Source organism: Protomyctophum parallelum, assembly GCF_964188405.1.
Source record: "Protomyctophum parallelum genome assembly, chromosome: 4".
NCBI classification, from domain to species: domain Eukaryota; kingdom Metazoa; phylum Chordata; class Actinopteri; order Myctophiformes; family Myctophidae; genus Protomyctophum; species Protomyctophum parallelum.
The window spans coordinates 5596300-5612132 of NC_139700.1; the positions used below are offsets into that span (position 1 = coordinate 5596300).

Below are 15833 nucleotides of genomic sequence, written 5' to 3' on the forward strand. Positions count from 1 at the left end.
TAACATAATGCTTAAAACACCAAAGGGGGTTCCTGTCCAGAATGGGGTAACTGCTCCCCAGTGCTGTACTAATGGCACTCACTGCTCCTAATAATTAAGATGGGTAAACGCAGATGTAAAATATCACATGTGGTATGTGCATAATATATACCAACACCCTGGAACAACATATTTTCAGATGGGGGGGGTCGGCGGCCAATTACGTATAACTTTTGGGGGTCCTTGACGTGAGAATGACTGACATAAGCGTTCTTTAGAAAACTGTCGACATTTAGAAGGCATTTGTAGAATCGTCCTCGGGTCTAAATGGGTTAATGCTAATGATGATTAACTGAATTTGGAGTTTCGTCCTGGGGAGGCAGAGGCCTGGGTTAGGGAGGGAGTGGAGGATCTACTGGGGAGGCTGAGGCGTGGGATAGGGAGGATCCGCGTATTGCCTTGCCACACCGCCCTGCTCCGCTCCTCACAACATTGCCTCACCGCCGGGATGCCTTAACCCATTCTGACCTGAGATCAGATTCACACGAGGTTTCCACTGGACACACACTGGTCTGATTAACCCATTCTGACCCGAGATCAGATTCTAAAAAAATTCAGTCGTTCTTCGATTTTTCAAAAATAGCAGACCTACAAGCTCGTATCGTGCCACTCGGTGGCGCGATATGAGCTTGTAGATCTGCTATTTTTCAATAGCTAAAGTATAACATGATGCTGACACCAAAAGGGGTCCCCGCCAAAAATGGGTTAATCCACCCAGTCAATGAACCCATTTAGGACCGAGGCCGATTCAAAAAAGAAAAAGGCTTCTAAATCTTTTTCTGAAAACCAATCTTTCTATATAAGTGGTGCTCAACCATTTTCATGTCAAGGACCCTCAGACTTATCTGTATTTGGCTGTGAATCCCCCCCCCCCCTCCCCCAGAATCAAGGATTTGATTTTAAAAAGTTCGTTCTGAAAGAATATATATTCGAAGATCGGCGCCACATTTTCACGATTTTTCAAAAATAGCTTCTATTCTTCAGCAGCTGAAGTATAACATGATGCTTAAAACACCAAAGGGGTTCCAGTCCTGAATGGGTTAAGCATTATTACACGAGAGGGTGTGCTCTACCGTCATTAATGGCACGCCTGCGTTGCTGCAGGAATGTCCCGATAGGCGAGCCCCGTAGGCAGCGCCAGGCAACTAAAACTAAAAGAAAAAGGAGCAACGGACCATTTAGAGTAGACCAATACTTTGAACGAAACCGTCGTCCTACAGAAGTATAAATGAACGCATTCAGGACGGAAACTCCCCTTTTAGGGTTCTTATTTGTATATGGCAACATATCGGCCTCGGTCCTAAATGGGTGATTTACCCATACGATATCTCTGAAAAGGATATCGTGGAGACATTGCATCGTCTCGATGTCCTATCACCCCCCTACGTTGCTCCCAGTGATAGACAATCCAACCATCCACTTCCACTAGTAGCTTTAATGTAAGCAGGCCCGTTGCACTGGTGTCACTTTAGAGAGACTGAGTGAGCTGGATTTAATTTGTATTTTAATCTGTTTGAGTGCATTGCTCCGGCTTTAAATTGGCCGAAAGATATGTGCTACATAATTATTATTTACAATGCAGGTTGTTGGGGAAGGTGCAAGAGCCAGTTTGGCAATGGAACAGAGTTTGAATAATAATAATAATGAATTGCATTTTTATAGTGCTTTTCCAAGTGCTCAAAGCGCTTTACAATGGTTCATTCATTCATACAGTGGGAGGTGAAGCGGCGAACAGTCAACGCCAGCGTCCTCACTTCCCACATTCACACACCAATGGTGGCGAGCTCACACCGACCAGGGGCAATGTAGGGTTCAGTGTCTTGCCCAAGGACACTTGGGCAAGGAGGAGCCGGGATTCAAACCTTTGACCCAGGGATCATTGGACGACCTGCTCTACCTCCTGAGCCATGATGTCGTTAAGTCTACTGTGTTACGGGCCTACAAATTGGTTCCAGAGGATTTAGCGCATTTAGTGCATTTAGCGCGAGGAAACCTCGTGCAGCTGGGGATTTAACATTGAGCAATTTTGGTGCCCAAATAGAAGAAATGCGGAAGTAGACTGTTCTTCCAGGTGTTTCAAAAACGCCACTGAGCAACTTACATCGAAATAAATAGCAGTCCGCCCTCTATCCTTTATAACTCTATGGTTCAGAACCCTAAAACCTGGCTGGAACAAAAGAAAATGGCACCAAGGATTCAAGGTTCCAAAGAATCTAGAATGGAACCAGTTCTATTGTACTCTGGGTGGAAAAGGGGCCCGTATGGATGCCGTTCAGTTTGGGTGTAGGACAGGTCAATCGGTGTGCTCACAGACCACCCCGTACACTTACTCACGTCCGTCTGACCTTCTTGTGTTTGCAGGTATGTTGGTGGTGAACGTAACGTGGAGGAATAAGACGTACGTAGGAACTCTGCTGGACTGCACACGGCATGACTGGGCTCCCCCCAGGTATGCAACGCTGCACACACACACACGGCATGACTGTGCTCCCACCAGGTACGCAACGCTGCACACACACACACGCATGACTATAGGGATGGAGCTCGTTAATTTGTATTGATACCGATCACCTTATCGAGCAGGCTCGTGTGACACACATTTATTTCCATGTTTGTATTGTCACGGCTGCTTAGCATTCCTTGATTGGATATATTGTCTGGCTCCCGATGCCAGGAGCGTGGAGTAGGACACTTGTTGACAACTCTAATTCAGTTATTTAAAGCAGACTGCAAGCTTTGGTAAATGTTTTTATTGGGAATGATGTGCTTCTGGCAATCCGGTGTAGGATACCAAATCTCCACACAGTTGAACCTAGCATGCATGCCCACACACACAGTCACACATAGGGGGGTGGGTACCGAACCTCGGGACCAAGCAGGTACCAAACCGAACATGCTTGGGTACTGGGTAAAATCTATTTCTGTTCTCCCTATTGGTTCCTACAGACGTGTGCAGTCATGCGCTATTTATTTACAATCAATGTCAAGTTCCATTTATGCACTCTCGGTTTACAGACCCTTAGGGTCCACTTGGTTTACTGCCTAACTATAATTTAGCTGGGAGGCTGGAACTCCCACTATGAGAACCACTGTCCTACACAGTCTGTGTGGACGCGCACGTGCGCACACGCAGACACAGACGCACACAGTGCACGACAGTATGCACACAAGTTACAACAGCATGCTAGCTAACTGATCATTGTTAAGCAAAACGGTCACGGAGGTTCTGCTTTTGCCCTATGCCCACTTCAATGCGCTGCTGAGAGTACACGGGTGCAGTACTTAGTTTAGACAGCTTTTGGTTTAGACTAGTCATTGGTTAGACCAGTCATTAGTCCTACAACCTATCTCAAACCCTCACCCTAAACCTAACCTCCCACGGGGCAGCACACCTAAACCTAACCTTAACCCATGTCTAACCAATGACTAGTCTAAACTAAGTATGCACCCCAGAGTACACATGTAGAACAAATTAATTAACGAATGACAGCTAACGAGCAAGCAACACTGCTCGTCGTAGCCTGCCAGCAAGCTCACAGAGACTCCGACATTGGGGAGCCTTTTTGGTCATACGACAAAAAATATGGACAGTCGCACAGGTGCTCACAAATACCATGTTTTGGGACCTGTTTTTGGGCATTTTGCAACCTGGTGATGATGAGCTCGCAGATCAGCTGTTTTCGCGGTGCGCATCGCAGCCACAGAGCCACTTGAGTCTCTCTCTCTCTCTCTGTGTGGTGGGAGACTTGGGAGAGAGATTGATAAAGAGAGGGGGAGACACAGAGCGCTCTGATCACGTTCAATCTCATGTTGTTTATACCGACCTGTTGCATATTGATCGTTCAGCCTAGTGCCATTACTGAATGGTAAAAAGAAAGCAGCTTTACGTTACATTTTAATGTTGGCAAACACCCGCGATTAAATCGATAATCAAATTATTTGGCAACGAATTAAATTGTCGATTTTTATCGAATTAATCGATTCCTTAGGCTCAACAATGTGATGTCGGGTTGTCAGATTCTGTCAGGTTGGAATAGTGGTATTGCCATGTGGTGTTCATGCTTACTGATTAAGTTAATTGTTCTGTGCTTCCTCTTAGGTTCTGTGAGTCTCCGACCAGTGATCTGGAGATGAGGAATGGTCGAGGTCGAGGGAAAAGGATGAGACCCAACAGCAACACCCCTGTCAACGACACCAGGTACATAGTTGTATCATTTGTGTGTTTAGGCATGTCGTTTTTAAAGCCTTTTTTAAAAGTGCTATCGATGTGTGAAGCCATGATATAACAAATAATTACAGATGTAGTGGACCCGTTTCCATTTAATTAACCCATTTACAGTAGACCTGAGGACGCATTGTGTCACCTTATAGCTTTAAACTAATTTAACCATTATTTTAAACTTTAGCTGTTGAAAAATAGCAGATAGATCTGCCATTTATGAAAAATCTCGAAAATGTGTGCAAATCTTTGAATATATATTATTTCACAGCAAAACAAATTAACTCAAGGGGTCCCTGGAGCAACATATTTTCAGATAGTGGTCGTCAGCCAAATACACAATTTTGGGATTCCTTGAATAGTTTGAAAACTTCTGATTATAGTCTAGAAACTTTTTTTTTTTTTAGAAAAAACATTTTGTAGAATCTGTTAAAACGGCACATTAGTTACTCAATTTGCTGTTCCAATCATAAAGTGGTTGGACCTAACCCCCCGAGGCCTGTCGTCTCGTCTTCTCGCAGCACGTCGTCGGACAACAGAGGAGGAAGCGGGAGCAGCAAGACTCGCGCCTCCTCGGCCGCCGCCAACAGCAGCAAGGGCAGGAGAGGGAGCCAGGGCCAGACCTCCTCGGACCGACGCACTCCCCCCAACAGCGCCGCGGGGGTGGGCCCCTCCTCCCTGGAGGAGGTGAAGGCCAGCCCCTCGTCGTCCAACTCCTCCTCGTCGTCGGCGGCGGCCAACAAGCGCAAGAACAAGCCCCCGGGGGGCGGCGGCGACGTGGAGCCCAACTCCGGCTCGGAGGACAGCAAGGCCGGCATCAAGCGCATGCGCACCTCCTCCAACAGCGCCGGAGCCGCAGTGGGTGGAGGAGGAGGAGGAGGAGGAGGAGGGGGAGGCGGAGCAGGTACGCCTATCGGAAATTATCACATGTAATAGTCTAATCGCTATTATTTTGTCATCGTTTCCATGTTCAAGAAATGTTCATATAAAAAAATAAGATAAGCCATTTCCGCTTTCTTTTTAAGTATAAAATGAATCAATATGTCAGAAATGTCTTTGTGTATTTCAGTTATTTGACATATCTGCCCTGTGCACTTTTTTATATTACTAGGCATATATATATTTTATATATATATATTTTTTTACATGTTCTAATGTTCCGACAGAAAAAACAAACAAACCCCCCCCCCCCCCCCCCCCCCCACAATGAAATAGTTTATTTGTGTGACAATTAATGGTCAACCTAAATGTTGTCATGGTGCCAGCCCTGGGCGCAGCAGGGGGAGGAGGAGGAGGAGGTCCGATGCCCCCCCACGCCGTCCTTCCCCTCCCCAACGTGAAGGCGGAGCCCCTGGGGGCCCCGCCCCCGCCCTGCCTGGAGCGGAGCTGCCCCTCCCCCGTCCTGATCGACTGCCCCCACCCCAACTGCAACAAGCGCTACAAGCACATCAACGGCCTCAAGTACCACCAGGTAGACCTAATGAATCAGTCGCCTAATCACAATTGTTGTCATGATCATTACCATGTTAAAAATGTTCATATATTTTCAAACATTTAAAAATAAATAGTGCCTCTACAACACATTTTTGAGCGAGTAGATCGGCTTCTTTCGCTCTGATAATTCCACTATCCATCTCTAAAGTATAAAAGTAATTCAATTATGTGTGTTATTTGCCTTGTGCAACTTTTGTTTTCGAAGCCTAAAAGCCAGTAAGAACATGGATTAAAGGAAAGGATTCCATAGAAGCCAGCATGTCTTGTGAAAGCACGCTGCACATCGAAAATAGCAGATCTACAAGTTCACATCGCAGTGTTGTGAGCTTGTAGAATTTGTAGCTATTTTCGGTCATTAGTTATTTTAAGACGAAAGAGTATTTGAAGTGATATAGCAATAGAATACAAGTTTAGAAGCGTCTTCCAGAAACATGAATGGTCTCAGAAATGTCATTAAAGCTAGCTCAAATCTTTGATTTCTTCAGCTGGTCGGCCACAGTTTGGGAACCACTGCTTTATTCCATGTGACCATCATGATGAAGTTAAATTTTGGTGTTGGCATCATGTTATGCTTTAGCTATTGAAAAATAGCAGATCTACAAGCTCATATCGCGCCACCGAGTGGCGCGATACGAGCTTGTAGGTCTGCTATTTTTGAAAAATCGAAGACACTTTTAGAATCTGATCTCAGGTCAGAATGGGTTAATAATGAAACTGTCAGGATGTAATAGACATTTTTAGAATCTGATCTCAGGTCAGAATGGGTTAACGGTGAAACCCCTCTCTGCCCACCAGGCCCGCGTGCACAACGACGAGCACGACGCCAAGCTGGACCCGGACGGCGGCGACAGCGAGTACGGTGAGGACCCCCTCCTCCACCCGGAGCCCCCCGCCGCCGGCTGCAACGGAGCCCAGAAGACCTCGCTCTCCCCGGCGCGGTCCACCACGCCCAAGGGGAGGGGCTTCGAGGTGCACAGCCCCTCTCCCGGGAAGCTGGCGGTGGCGGGGGCCGACAGGAAGCAAGGGGGCGGCGGCGGCGGCGGCGGAAGGAAGAAGAACAGCGAGGCGGAGTCGGAGCTGATGGACGGCTGCGAGGAGGCGGCGTGTCTGACGGACGAGGCGAGCAACGACGGCACGGACGACAGGAAGGGGAAGAAGGCGTGCGGCGGCGGCGCCAAGGCCGACGGTAAGGCTCCTCAGAAAGGCCCCAAGGCGGCGCGGCCCCTGGGCCAGGCGGCGGCAGTGCCGCCGCCCGGCCAGCAGCTCTACTCCCTGCAGCCGTCCTCGGCGTTCCCCCCCGGCACCGGCGCCGGCGCCAACCCCGCTGCGGCGGCGGCGGCGGGGGGCTCGGTGCTTCAGCCCGTCCCTAAGAGTCCCCAGATCAAGCCCCCGCCTCCCCCCGCCGTAGGAGAGCCCAACTCCCTGAGCCCCGCCCTCAGCAAGGACAAGAAGAAGAAGGACAAGAAGAAGAAGGAGGGCGGCGGGGGGGGCGGGCGAGAGGGGGACAGCCCCAAGGGGCCGGGGGGCGGGGGGAAGGTGGGGGGCAAGGCGGAGGAAGGGAGGAGCCCCTACTCGGAACCCTGCCCCGGGTCGGACCCCGGCGCCGCCGCCAAGGCCTCCGACGCCATGCTCAACGGCACGTCGGACCCCCACCAGAGCCGCCTGGCCAGCATCAAGGCGGAGGCCGACAAGATCTACAGCTTCTCGGACAACGCGCCCAGCCCCTCCATAGGGGGCGGCGGCAGCAGGATGGACCCCTCGCCCCACCACCTGGCCAATCAGAACGGCGCCGACAACTCCTCGGTCAAGACGAACAGCCCCGCCTACTCCGACATCTCGGACGCCGGGGAGGAAGGGGAGGGGCGGCTAGAGGGGGGGGCAGGGGGGGTCAAGGCCGTGAAGGTGGAGCCTGACGGAGGAGGAGGAGGAGGAGGCGGGGCCCACCGCGAGGGAGGGGCCAAGAAGGCCCTGTTCCCTCCCTCCTCCTCCTCGTCGTCCTCCTCTTCGTCCTCGTCCCAGCCTCCCACCAATAAGGAGTCTCCCTACTACCCAGGCTACGACAGCTACTACTCCCCGAGTTACCCCACGCACCCGGCCCACCCGAGCCCCGGGCCCGGCTCCGGACCCCCGCACGTGGAAGGGGCCCAGGTGAAGGTGAAGAAGGAGGAGGAGGAGGTGGGGACGGAGGAGGTGAAGGTGAAGATGGAGGTGATGGAGGAGCGGAAGGCCGAGTTGAGCAGCGCCGTGGGAGGTAGGCCCGTCACAATATTGCATAATCGTCACAATTATTGCATGGTCGTCAATCGTTTGTTGAAATAATGATATTATTATTCAAAAAAAGGGGAGAAAAAAAGGTTGCACATCTTGTAGTCACGATGCAAAAAAAAAACGTATTATACCGACGTTTGGGCAACAAAATGCATTCAGGGTATGCATACCCTGACAACATGACACGTCATGTTGTAAGCTTGTAAATCAACTATTTCTGCTATTTTGCAATTTTTTTAGAAAGATTGTTTTGAATGTATACTGATTTCTTTGTATATTTAAGTTATTTATTAGTCATATCTGACCTGTGCAACTTGTGATTCCGAACAGAAATACAACTTGTAACGTTCCAATGTTCAATTCAAATTAACACAGTGCAATCGCTAGGTCCCTCCCCAAACCGTCCTTGTCCAATAGGCACGTTAGCAGCGAGGAGATTGACGGGACTTCTCCATATAAATAATCAATCATTTCACTAGCAAGACTCAAGAGCATCAAAATGTCTTCTAAATCTAGTCAACCAGGCCTGCAGAAGACTATGCCCTAGACAAATTTGACAATTGGACATTATTTATATAGAAACTAGAAATACGAGGAAATGACAGAGGGAGAAATCAACTTTTAACGACCACCCGACAGGAGTTTTCATTTTGCACGTTAAGGCTACGGTCATTAGTATTATTGCCATCACCTGGGTGGGTCAGTCGTGTAACTTTATCGACGTTGCGCTGTATAAGTGTATATGTTCAACAACACAGCCACGCAAAATAACATGGCTATGAGGTGGCGAAAGCTTGACCTGCATTAGCAACGGCTGCTAAACTATTTGGATTAGCATTGGACAATTGATTTTTGGTGGTGGGATTTAAGTGAAGGGTGTGATTTGTGTGACAATTAATGGTCAACTGTAATTTGTGGTGGCGACAGCCCTAGTGGGAGGCCCTGTGGTGGGCCCTGGGGGTCCGTCGCAGCAGCAGCAGCAGCAGCAGCAGCAGACGCAGCAGCAGCAGCAGACCCAGCAGCCCTCCGTCATCCAGCAGAGGTCCAACATGTACATGCAGCCTCTGTACTACAACCAGTACGCCTACGTCCCCCCGTACACCTACCACCACCCGGACCAGGCGTACCACACCCACCTCATGAACACCAGCCCCGCCTACCGCCAGCAGTACGAGGAGAGGCAGCGCATGGCCGATCAGAGCCGGACCGCGCCGTCGGCGGCCGACAAGAAGCCCGACGTCATGGGTACGTTACAGTAGGCCCCGTCGCAATTACTGCCTAATGCTGCGTTCAGTCATGCAAAAGATACAAAGATGCAAGGCCACACGGTGTGTTTGTAGCTTTGTATCTTTGTAGCTGAAGCTGAAACCAGCTCAAGTTGGGTTTTTTTTTTTTTTTTGCCGTTGTAGCTTTTTCAGCAGCTTCAAACGTCTGATGTGTCTTTGCATCTTCATGTCGCTGCGTGGCTTCCATTGACGATGAATGCTAGGCAGTATCATTGTATCTGCCCGTCTGAACGCAGCATCATCGCAATTATTTCGTCGTCATAATCGTCAATAGTTGAATCGTCCTTGTTGAATGATTTTCATACGTTAAAAAAAATGATAATTGCAGAAATGGCAGATCTACAAGCAAAGTTTCCGCTATTTTGTAAAAGAAATTGGGAAATAAATAATAATAATATATATATATATATATATTTTTTTTTTTAAGATCTTTTTTTTGCGGCTTACGCCTTTTATTGATTTTTGAAGGGACAGACAGTAGGCTGACAGGAAACGGGAGAGAGATGGGGGATGACATGCAGTAAAGGCCGTGTCGGGTCCGGGAGTCGAACCCGCGGCACACTGCGACTGGATCACCAGTCCGGTGCCCAGACCGTTACGCTACGGCCTGGGCCATAATATATATTTTTAAACGTGTAATTTGTGATAAGTTATTTGTCATATCTGCCCTGTGCAATTTGAGATTACGAAGAAGACTAAAAGGCATACAGAAATACAAATTGTAACGTTCCAAAGTTCAATGCAAAAAAACGAAATTATATATATATCCCCCTATAATAAATATATTTTGTGGCTTTCACCTTATTTTTATTTATTTTTTGTAGAGGGATAGAATCACAGTAGGCTGACAGGAAATGTATTTTTGTAGAGGGATAGAATCACAGTAGGCTGACAGGAAATGTAGAGAGGGGCCGTGGCTCAGCGGTCCAGGCACCTTGGCCGGTAGCACGAGTCACTCCCCCATCTCCAGTCCCTCTATAAAAAATATAAAATAAAGGCGAAAGCCGCAAAAGAATAAACATAAAAAAATAAAAAGGAAATGGGGTGAGAGAGAGAGAGGGGGGGGGGGGGGGTGACATGCAGTAAAGGCCGTCAGGATCAGGAGTCGAACCTGCGGCTTCAGGAGTCTCAGCCTGGACCGCTGAGCCACGGCCCAGGCCAAAAAAAAAACCCCAAACAATTTAATCATTAATCGCAATTATGTGTTTGACCATGTGATAATCGTCAACATACATTTGTAATCGTGACAGCCCTGGCCATGGGAGGCAAGGAGAGAGGTGAGAGAGGTGAGCGAGGTGAGCGCGAGTGTCCCGGGAAGATGCCGGAAGAGTGGAAGCAGAAGCCGTCCGCTCCCCCGACCCTCTCCAAGGCACCCAGCCTGACCGACCTGGGCTGCAAGGCTCCGCCACCCCAGGGTAAGGCCAAGGACGCAGCTCCACCCCCACTGGCCTCCTCGGAGCAGCCCAAGTCTGTCATCATGCCCAAGGGAGAGGAGGCCAAGACGCCTACCCAGCAGACCGAGGGGCTCAAGGTCAAGTTGAACGAAGCGGGGCATCATGGGAAGGACGATCCCAAACCGGGCATGGAGTCGAACCGACCATCCAGCATGGAGCAGGCCATGTGGTACAGACAGGTAAATACTCACCTGGTAGGTTATAAATACTATCTATACAGACAGGTAAATACTCACCTGGTAGGTTATAAATACTATCTATACAGACAGGTAAATACTCACCTGGTAGGTTATAAATACTATCTATACAGACGGGTAAATACTCACCTGGTAGGTTTTAAATACTATCTATACAGACGGGTAAATACTCACCTGGTAGGTTTTAACCCATTCTGACCTGAGATCAGATTCATACGAGGTTTCCGCCGGACACACACTGGTCTGATGAACCCATTCTGACCTGAGATCAGATTCTAAAAATGTCAGTCGCTCTTCGATTTTTCAAAAATAGCAGACCTACAAGCTCGTATCGCGCCACTCGGTGGCGCGATATGAGCTTGTAGATCTGCTATTTTTCAATAGCTAAAGCATAACATGATGCTAACACCAAAATGGGTGCCCGTTCAGAATGGGTTAAATACTATCTATACAGACAGGTAAATACTCACCTGGTAGGTTTTAAATACTATCTATACAGACGGGTAAATGATAAATAAAAGCAGTGAGACATAAAATTAGGCATTCCATCATGCTCATTTAAGGACAGCTAGATGGCTATTTCAACGAATCTGATTGCTTCCTCGAAACGACCTGATGTATGATGTTTGTTTTTGCACATTTTTCCTCAGGAGCCAGACTCCAGGCTGTGGCCGTACGTTTACCCCAACAAGTACCCGGACACCCCGAAACCTCACGACGAAGACCGCTGGAAGGAGGAGAGGGAGAGGGACAGGGAGAGAGAGAGGGACCGGAAAGGGGGCAAAGACGACAGGGCCCGGCCAAATAAGGACATGCCGCTTAAAGAAGAGGGCAAAGAAGGGGGGGCAGAGCCCAGGACTCAGCCGAGCTCCTCCGAGGAGCAGCAGCAGCGGGGGGGTGGGAAGGAGGTGAGACCCCCCCACATGCAGTTCTCGTCCCCCCTGCCCCAGCACCAGGGCTACCTGCCCTACATGCACGGAGCCTACGCCTACAGCCAGGGCTACGAACCCAGCCACCCCGGATACAGAGGCATGCCCTCTGTCATGATGCAGAACTACCCCGGTAAGACACTTGTCTAAGAACCGCAATATCCCATGCCCGGATGGGCATGGCCTATTGTGCTGGTTTGCACTCTATTTTCCCTGCCTGCTGTTAAACCTCTGCCTTGCTAGTCTCTGCCCATCATGTGACTGCGGAGGTTGTCCATTTATCTCTCTCTCAAAAGCATGGTCCAGCTGACTAAAGCACAGGTACTTATAACTGGTTGACAGTCTAACTAGCCTACTTTATAGCTGTCAACCACAACAGTTTCTAGGCACGACCGTTCCCAATCTCCCAAGATCGGGGTCGGTCCGATCAAAGCAATCTCCCAAGATCGGGGTCGGTCCAATCAAAGCAAATTTGAAGTGACGGGAATTGGTTATTTTAAGAGATTTTTAACTCTGACCATCATCTGCCATATATCCAACAGGCAAGTCTTTAGACATCCGATATTCATTTGATCACACGATCATATAAGCCCATTCAACTTATAGTGCCTGATATTGTCCTGATGAATGGGGAGACCTTCCCATTTAATTTCTTTCATGCATGGACTTAATGGATTTCAAGTATGGATGTATAGGACTCCTTGATATAACATTACATACTGTCATAAAGGTTAATCAATAATTGAAGGCCTCCCCATTCATTAGGACAATATCAGGCAGGGATGTTTGTTTTCAAATCTAAATATTGGATCAAGGCATTTAACCCATTCTGACCTGAGATCAGATTCATACGAGGTTTCCGCCGGACACACACTGGTCTGATGAACCCATTCTGACCTGAGATCAGATTCTAAAAATGTCAGTCGCTCTTCGATTTTTCAAAAATAGCAGACCTACAAGCTCGTATCGCGCCACTCGGTGGCGCGATATGAGCTTGTAGATCTGCTATTTTTAAATAGCTAAAGCATAACATGATGCTGACACCAAAATGGGTGCCCGTTCAGAATGGGTTAAAAACTGTCTGGGGTGCACACACAAGCCATAGACAACAAAATTACCCTTAACGTGTCATAACGACTAAATTGAGAAAATAAAGGGGTTCAGCCATGATGGATCAATTGATAACAAACGCCTATCTAACCCTCCACCGACTCGCTAACATCGTCCTTACAGGGTCCTACCTGTCGTCCGGCTACTCCTTCTCTCCCTACGGAGGAAAGCTGCCTCCCGGGGAGGAGTCGGGGGAGAAGGGCAGTCGTGCGAGCCCCACGGTGAGCTCCAAGCCCGGTCCCGACACCCCCAAAGCCCTGGAGCTGTTGCATCAACACGCCAGCCAATACAAGACCAAGTCGCCCACCGTTCCCACCGACAAGCCCCCCCACGACGCCCGTGATCGCAGCACGGGGGGCGGGCCAGAGAGAGACCGAGACAGAGACCGCGAGAGGGAGAGGGAGAGAGAGCGAGAGTCGGAGAGGCCGAGGTCGTCTCCCTCCCAGCGCATGCTGCCTTCCCATCACCACCTGGGCTACCCCCTGCTGTCAGGGCAGTACGACCTCTCCTACGCCACAGGTCAGAACATGCATCCATTGAACCGTGTTCCAATAGATCCAATTCTACCGTATATTGGATAACGTTTTAAATGACAACATGCGGAATTCTTTATTGACCGACAATGGGAAGGAATTGGTGACCAGAATGCTCGCCTAAAAACCCTGTTTTACTGAGGTTAGGATTAGGAATAAATTTAGGTTTAACCGTTTAGTCATAGTTTACTGAGGTTAAGGTTAGGTTAAACGGTTTAGTCATAGTTTACTGAGGTTAAGGTTAGGTAACCTAACCTTAACCTCAGTAAACTGAGGTTACGTTTAGGAATACCAGTTAGGCCAGCTGTACACCCGAAGCGACTGTGTTTTGAGGCGAGCATTCTGCTAGTCAAGGAATTTGATCCGAGTGTGTAAGGACCTTAAAGGTTAATGTGCCTTTAATTCCACGTGTGATTGACAGCAGATAGTTTCCTTTTCAATCCCTCTGTTAATGAAAACCGTTAAACCCTGTTGACTGCCCCAGGGCTCTACACTATGCTTTCCCTTGACAACATATCTCTGCGCAGAAAATAGTTTATCCACAGGCTGACCGTTGTGAGCTTGTAGATATGCTCCACAGGCTGACTGCTGTGAGCTTGTAAGATATGCGCCACAGGCTGACTGCTGTGAGCTTGTAAGATATGCTCCACAGGCTGACTGCTGTGAGCTTGTAGATATGCTATTCTTCTCGACTGTTGGTCCCCAGAATAGGGTTGCTGGAGATCAAGTGGTTGAAGTAGTAGTAGTGAACTGCTCAAACAGTAGTAGTAGTGAACTGCGCAGACAGTAGTAGTAGTGAACTGCTCAGACAGTAGTAGTAGTAGTGAACTGCGCAGACAGTAGTAGTAGTAGTAAACTGCGCAGACAGTAGTAGTAGTGAACTGCGCAGACAGTAGTAGTAGTAGTGAACTGCTCAGACAGTAGTAGTAGTAGTAAACTGCGCAGACAGTAGTAGTAGTGAACTGCGCAGACAGTAGTAGTAGTAGTGAACTGCTCAGACAGTAGTAGTAGTGAACTGCGCAGACAGTAGTAGTAGTGAACTGCTCAGACAGTAGTAGTAGTGAACTGCTCAGACAGTAGTAGTAGTAGTGAACTGCGCAGACAGTAGTAGTAGTAGTGAACTGCTCAGACAGTAGTAGTAGTGAACTGCTCAGACAGTAGTAGTAGTAGTGAACTGCTCAGACAGTAGTAGTAGTGAACTGCGCAGACAGTAGTAGTAGTAGTGAACTGCGCAGACAGTAGTAGTAGTGAACTGCTCAGACAGTAGTAGTAGTAGTGAACTGCTCAAACAGTAGTAGTAGTGAACTGCTCAAACAGTAGTAGTAGTGAACTGCTCAGACAGTAGTAGTAGTGAACTGCTCAGACAGTAGTAGTAGTACTCTGCTCAGACAGTAGTAGTAGTGAACTGCTCAGACAGTAGTAGTAGTGAACTGCTCAGACAGTAGTAGTAGTAGTGAACTGCTCAGACAGTAGTAGTAGTGAACTGCTCAGACAGTAGTAGTAGTGAACTGCTCAGACAGTAGTAGTAGTGAACTGCGCAGACAGTAGTAGTAGTGAACTGCTCAGACAGTAGTAGTAGTGAACTGCTCAGACAGTAGTAGTAGTGAACTGCTCAGACAGTAGTAGTAGTGAACTGCTCAGACAGTAGTAGTAGTGAACTGCTCAGACAGTAGTAGTAGTGAACTGCTCAGACAGTAGTAGTAGTAGTGAACTGCTCAGACAGTAGTAGTAGTAGTGAACTGCGCAGACAGTAGTAGTAGTAGTGAACTGCTCAAACAGTAGTAGTAGTGAACTGCTCAAACAGTAGTAGTAGTGAACTGCTCAGACAGTAGTAGTAGTGAACTGCTCAGACAGTAGTAGTAGTAGTGAACTGCTCAGACAGTAGTAGTAGTGAACTGCTCAGACAGTAGTAGTAGTGAACTGCTCAGACAGTAGTAGTAGTGAACTGCTCAAACAGTAGTAGTAGTGAACTGCTCAGACAGTAGTAGTAGTGAACTGCGCAGACAGTAGTAGTAGTGAACTGCGCAGACAGTAGTAGTAGTAGTAGTGAACTGCTCAAACAGTAGTAGTAGTGAACTGCTCAGACAGTAGTAGTAGTGAACTGCGCAGACAGTAGTAGTAGTGAACTGCGCAGACAGTAGTAGTAGTGAACTGCTCAGACAGTAGTAGTGAACTGCGCAGACAGTAGTAGTAGTGAACTGCTCAGACAGTAGTAGTGAACTGCGCAGACAGTAGTAGTAGTGAACTGCTCAGACAGTAGTAGTGAACTGCGCAGACAGTAGTAGTAGTGAACTGCTCAGACAG

At 48.4% G+C, this 15833-nt stretch overlaps 1 protein-coding gene across 1 annotated transcript in view; it reads left to right on the forward strand.

The window, feature by feature from the left end:
• LOC310857833 (zinc finger protein 609-like) overlaps positions 1–15833 on the forward strand; it is a 54235-nt gene that overhangs the window by 33483 nt on the left and 4919 nt on the right. The window contains 9 exon segments of the mRNA XM_083763762.1: positions 2401–2536; positions 4139–4237; positions 4780–5162; positions 5524–5729; positions 6548–8003; positions 8948–9265; positions 10557–10939; positions 11608–12019; positions 13120–13515. Of these exon segments, the coding sequence (XP_083619888.1) occupies positions 2401–2536; positions 4139–4237; positions 4780–5162; positions 5524–5729; positions 6548–8003; positions 8948–9265; positions 10557–10939; positions 11608–12019; positions 13120–13515 (3789 nt within the window).